This window comes from Oryctolagus cuniculus, chromosome 16, assembly GCF_964237555.1.
Source record: "Oryctolagus cuniculus chromosome 16, mOryCun1.1, whole genome shotgun sequence".
In the NCBI taxonomy this organism is placed as follows: domain Eukaryota; kingdom Metazoa; phylum Chordata; class Mammalia; order Lagomorpha; family Leporidae; genus Oryctolagus; species Oryctolagus cuniculus.
The window spans coordinates 21,938,566-21,944,622 of NC_091447.1; the positions used below are offsets into that span (position 1 = coordinate 21,938,566).

A 6,057-nucleotide genomic window follows, 5' to 3' on the forward strand; every position below is an offset into this window, starting at 1 on the left:
TTTTGGCGTCTGTCTGAATGTCCTGAAAATAGCTTCACATTAACTTTAAATAATATTAAAATTAAAATTTTGCTACTGGAAGAGGATCTGGAGTTCAGCTGCCTGGTTGGAATCCTGGCTCTGCCATGGACCAGACCAGGGCACATGGGTGCACCTCAACTTCCTCATCTGTGAAACGGGTGAGGGCACTCTCACCTCCGAGGGTCCAGTGCAGTGCCCAGCGTGTGATAAGCTGTGCGTGGCAGTTACATAAAATCAACAAAAGAAGCTTGTCAAATAACCTCTGCTTCCCCCTTGCGGATTTGAAGACATCTTTGGAAATCAGGATTTTGAAGAAGTGACCAGACAAACTGGCCAAAGAGTCCTTAAAACGATTGAAATTCGATAAAGCAGAAAACAGCAGCTGAGGACACAGAATAGTTCCATAATTCATCAGGTTCTGCAAGTTTGAGGCTTAAGAGGAGTCCAAAATTAAATAGGCAGTGCCCTCCCTCAGACAAATTTCTTTGCTTAAAAATACTTAAACACCAACAAAATGGCAAAAACAGAGACCAAATTAGCTAATCAGCTTAGAAAACACTCAGAAGGGAGATGATTTTTGGGAAAAGTCATTGAATGAGCTTCTGGCAAATGGCCCTTGAGACTCTGGCCGAGCAGACCCTGCTGTGAGTGTGTGTGCACTGATGTGCATGTAATCTGTTACCCACACACGCACGTGTGTCCTTGTGCACTTGTGTGCATGCATGGCTATGTGTGTACACTTGCATGTGTGCATGCATGTAACATGCATGTCTATACACACATGTGTATATGTGTCTCTACACTCATGCATGTGTGTTTGTGTGTATGCAAATGTATGTGTGTCGGGGGGAGGTGGGATGTGCAGGGATCTGATCTTGGACTTTGGAAAGGGCTGGTTCAGGGGCATCCAGACTGCCTGGGAGGGGCGGGGGCTACCAGGGACTCCCCTGTGCCCCCTTCTCTCTCTGCTGAGACTTCTCAGGGGCAAATCTCCCCACCAGAAGCCAAGACCCCAGGCCAGAGGCCACAGCAGTCCAGAGGTCCTTAGGGAGAGAGAGTATCTTGCTTCCCTAAGGCATGAGGGGCTGGGCCCAGGCAAGAGGGCCTGGCAGGTGGCTGGGGTCTTCACAGAGGAGCTCCAAGTGCATTTGCTTACATGAGCTTTGGGCTCTCCCAGTAAACGTGTGCATTTCCCTTGGTGTGAGGGAGGCACTCAGCCCAGCGCCTGGCACAGGCCAGCTGTAGGATGGCAGTGCCACCGCCCAGGCAGCTCCCCAGGGGCTGCCCAGGGGACCCCAGCAGCACCAGGGTCAAGCCTAGCTAATTCCTCCAGGCCCCAGGGTGTGGCCGGACCAGGGTGTCCTCTCCGCTCTCCACCTCAAGGTGTGGCTTTCACAACTGCAGGTCAGCTGGGGAGAAGGGCCGTCCCCTGCTGGGAGAGCTCCTCATGCCCTTGGGATAAGCACCAGGTCCCACTGGGACCGCCACACCGACTTCTCTCGAGGGTGGCACCCAGGGCTTGTCCCTGTACTGTCTCCCTGCTTAGTTCTCTCCTGGGACCCCCAATGCCTCCCCATGGTCCTGCTGGAGCTCTCACACCTGCCATGCTTTTTTGAGTTCTAATTACCAGGGTAAATGCACTTCATTCTTGCCAGGCCTGCTTCGGCCATGAACACCATCAGGGCAGGAGCCAGAGGTCGGTTTGCCTGCCCTGTGTCCCTGCAGGGGCAGATATGTGAGAGGGTGGGAGCCAGGCCCTCCCAGCCACCTTCCCTCCGCACTGCGGGCTCCAGGCCTCAGTCTCTTCTCCCAGCGAGCAGAAAGCTCGGAGTTGCTGGCCACATATCCAGAAACAAATCCGATTACCACCGAGGCCAGGGCAAGGAAGGCTGTGTGGTCAGAAAGACCAAACTTTTGTTATTCTGCAGCTGTTACAGGCAGTGAGGCGCTGGGCAAGCAACTTGGTCTCTGTCTCAGCTGTGGCATCCAGTGGGCCAGTGGCAGGGCCTGGGCCAACTCGGAAGCTGAGCACTCGTGTCACTTCGGGTCTCTGCTTCTCAACCTGGCCAGGCTCTAGGGCAGCAACCAGAAGCTCTCTCCAGCCTGGGCTGCTGGCAGCACGGCCCTCAGAGGGAAGGGCTGAAGGGCAGACGTTGCCCCAAGACCTGGCTCGCTGCTCGCTTGGCAAGGGCACGTAGCCTGAGAACCAGCAGGGAAGAGGTGGTAAAGCGCTCAGAGGGGTGGAGGTGAACCCAGGCCACAGTCTCCCCGGGTCCCAAATGCAGGGTGCAATGTCGCTCAACAGGCATGGAAATCTAGGGGGACTGGCCATACCTCTCAGCACTGTCCTGACCAGGTCTCTGGGAAGGCAGGGACCCAGGTGTCTCCAAGCTTCATCCATGGTGCCTGGCATTCACTCAGTACTTTCTCTACCCCAGGCCCGGGGCTGTGTACTTAACCTGTGTTACTTTAGCTGATCCTCATGGCAACCCTATTCAGTGAACCCCAATATCACCCTCATTTTACCAAAGAAGAAACCGAGGCTTGGAAAAATGTGAGTCCCTGGTGCAAGGTCACGTGTTATGTGGCAGAGTGGGAGTTGAATGGGTTCTGCCAGCAGAGCACCGCCATAGGCGTGGCTGCGTACCACGTGTCTGTGTCATGGCTACTCAGTGGACCAGCCCTCCTTGTGCGTCCAGGGACACTGAGGTCCCTGGAGCTGGTCCGTGGCAGAGTCAGAACAGGAACAGGCCTCCTGACTCCCCGCCTGCCTCTGTCCCCCAAATTGTGGGGTCTCCCTGTCCCTCTTTGCCCTCTGAACCCCTTCATGCCTGCCGTGGCTCTTCTTCATGAGAAGTGTGGCCTAGGACAGCTCACCCTTCCTTCCCAAGCCTTGGTGTTCCCATCTGTAAAATGGGGAGAGGATCAGAGGTCTCTTTCTGGGGATCACGCCCTCCTAGACTCATCCCCACTCCCCGTCCCCTTGCCCCAGCCTGTGGGCAGACCCTAACTCCAGCCCGCCATGGACATGGGGTGCATGGGAGAAGCCTCGGGTCTCCGTAGCCACTCTGCCCCATGGCTCACTTGGTCCTGGGCACTGCCTGAGGCCAGGCTCTCTGGGAGGGAGAGACAAGGCAGCTCTCAGGCTGCAGAGGAAGGGGATGGAGGCCATGGGGCAGGAAGGGAGTGGGCAGGCAGCAGGGAAGTTGTGGGAAGGGCACGCCAGGCACCCTAGGGTGGCACTCAGATACCCTCTGCGTGTCTCCAAGAAGCTCCCTGTCCCATCTCAGCCATGCCAGACTTTTCTCCCCCACCTGCAGGCATGCACGCTCCACCCCATCACCGGTCACAGGATCTCCAACCGCAAGCCCAGGCAGGACAGCCGGGAGCTTCTGCACTGATCCCACGCCCCCTACTTACTTGGAGCAGCAGCGGGAGGAGGCAGAGCAGGAAAAGGAGGAGTCCTGGGGTCCCCGTGGGATCCCCCATGCCCTGGCAGTGACCAGGGAGTAGGGCCAGGACCAGAAGGTGCCGCAGAAGCCGGGCAGTGGGTCCCTTCCCAGGCCCTGTCCCTGTCCCTCCTCACTCATGCGGGGAGGCCAAGGTAAGGCCCTGGGCACAGGGGCGTTCTCCCCAGGGCAGCGGTGACACCGCCCCACAGCCTGCCCCCGCCTCCCCTCCAGGTTATTTATAGCTGGTGCTGGGCAGCCGCCTCTGGCCCCACCGCCAAGGGGACCGGCTCTCCCTGCAGCCCGCAGAGAAGGGGCTCAGGCCTGCATCCGCCGCCAGTGTTGCCTGGGCTCCCCAAGGTGGGGGGAGAGGACCTGAGCAAGGACGTGGGGCCCAGGTGACAGGAGCCAGAAAGCTGCCCTGGCTGTGGGGGAGGGAACGGCGGTGTTCGTAGAAACAGCGCTTCTAGGGTCCAGGGGGCCCGTGTCCCTGACTCATCTTCAAGGGGCTCAGAAATGCATGCGCGTAGACAGACACAGACTGAGCCACCAAGCACAAGGGAACAAAGCTAAATCACGGCCAAGCCGGGGTCAAGGGGACGTGGCTGGGCTTTGGATCAGCCTTCCCATTTTTCTGTGTGCACCCAAATAAATTTATTTTAGAACAAATATGACCCAAGACAATAACGGCAAGTGCAGCGGTGCCAGGGCCTGCCCGGGCAGAGCTGAGCAGTGCCGCTGGCCGGGGTAGGGGCAGACAGGCCAGCTGGGAGCTGTGCTTGGGAGCTGCTCTGCCTGGAGGCCCTGGCGCAGGGGTTAAAAAGCTTAGTGTGGTTGTGAGCAGAGGGCAAGCATCTGAGGAATGTGATTAAGTGGGGGTGCTGAGCTTTTTCCTGGGAGACCGGATGCTCGGTGCTTGGTGCTCCTGCAGATCTCCCTGCCTGGGATACTTTTCTGCCTTTCAGGACCTTGTTCTTCCTCCAGGCAGCCCTCCTGACTGCTCTGAAATCTCCCAGATCTGCGTCTCTACACTCGTCCTGCAAGGGTGTGTGTGGCTGTGCCTGTCTCTCCATCTTCGTAGTCTCTCTGCCCTGCACAGAGCTTAGCCCCAGAGACCTTTCTGGGAAAATCTTCCCTTTCATTTGAAGGTGACAGAGTGCACACCTCATCCCAAGTCCTGGGACCAGTGTAGATTTTCTGGACCCAGTGAGATGGGAGTGATCCGAGGGGGCTTCCTGTAGGAGGTTCCAGGGGTAGGCAGGCCCTGAGGGACCTGATGGACAGCCCGAGACTGGGCAGTCCTCTTGAGCACAGACCATGGAACATCTCCACAGGCACTGAGAGCAAAGGCCGTGTGCTCAAGGCCAAGCTGTCAGCCTGCGGGCTGTGGGCAGGAAGGATGGAGCCTCAGGGATCTGGCCAGAGGCAGCTGAGATGCAACAGGTGAAGGAGCGGGGCTCCCTGGGGCTCGAGGAGGCCTGTGTTGCGGGCTCTCTGGTGCCCACCCCAGCTTTCTCTCTGGACTGGGCACGCAGTGTGCGGCCTCGGGCTGCAGCAGACAACCTTGGCCTCTGGCGCTTCCTTCTCACCGCTCGGGACACGGGAGTCCCAGCTCAGGGTGCCAGCATGGCCAGGTGCTGGTGAGGGCCCTCTGTGGTTTGTAGATGGGGACTTCCTGCTGTGTCCTCAAAGGCAGAGGGAGTGCGGGGTCCTGGTCCTTTCCCCTCTTATAAGGGCACTGCCCTCATGACCTTGTGTAACCTTCATTATCTCCCAAAAGCACCACCTCGGGATACCATCAAAACCTGGATCCCTTCCCCCGGCCCAGAGAGCCCTCAGGAGAGCAGGCCTGGCACAGGCAGAGGCGACTTCTGCAGCCCCACGGGGAGCCGAGCATCGGCAGGTTGGTGCCCATCTGCTGGGAGGCGGGATGAACTCTGGGATTGACACTGGGCAGCTCCCTGGGCCCCGGGGACCAGACTGGGTCCTGCCTCGCCACCTCTCCCCGCTGCCTCTCCTGGGCACACTTCCTTCATGCCTCATGGCATGGGAGTCCTCCTCGCCTCCCGGGGCTGGGCTAAGGCAGATCCCTGTGCGTGGATGTGTGTTCCACAAACACAAACCCGTGAGCCCTGGGAGTCCCTGCCTGCAGCCCTTCTCCTCTTTCCCGGGCTGCTGGAGGCGGGGGAGGAAGCCTCGTCTGCAAATCTGAGAAAGTGGAAAAGTGCAAAAGAAACTGCCATTGATTATCGTGCGGCACTGAGGGAGGCCCCTGGGCCCCGGGAGACTTTTGGCCCTTTGTGGTGGTGAAAGACAAACAGCATGGCCAGCGAGGGGCCAAGCACTAGGCTGGCTCAACTTCCCAGGGTGGAGGAGCGGTGGGAGGGCCGGAGAAGGAGTAGAGTACAAGGCGGGCTGGGCTGGCCACCTGCCTCGTAGGGGTGAGTGGTCAGTGAGAGACAGCCCCAGGGCTGTAGTTACCCCTCCCTATGCCCCTTGTGGAGGGAGTCTAAGCCACACCCCTCTCCCGTGTCCACGGTGATGGTGGAGGGGATTATGGGGTGGGATGTGGGGGAGGTGGGGGGGA

General features: G+C 58.7%; 1 protein-coding gene across 8 annotated transcripts in view; it reads right to left on the reverse strand.

The window, feature by feature from the left end:
- The window catches only part of CRHR2 (corticotropin releasing hormone receptor 2), a 44,306-nt gene extending 40,604 nt beyond the window's left edge, over positions 1 to 3,702 (reverse strand). For 4 of the 8 annotated variants that reach the window (XR_007922136.2, XM_008261601.4, XM_070059403.1 and 1 more), the window contains exon 1: positions 3,442 to 3,656. Coding sequence is in view for 5 of the 8 variants with exons in the window: in XM_008261601.4 (XP_008259823.2) it covers positions 3,442 to 3,510 (69 nt within the window). In the remaining 3 variants the exon portion in view is untranslated. Of the gene's footprint in view, positions 1 to 3,441 lie in introns of all 8 variants that reach the window. The other 4 variants (XR_011382977.1, XR_011382976.1, XM_008261603.4 and 1 more) reach the window with 3 other exon arrangements.
- Between the last annotated feature and the right edge of the window lie 2,355 nt (positions 3,703 to 6,057).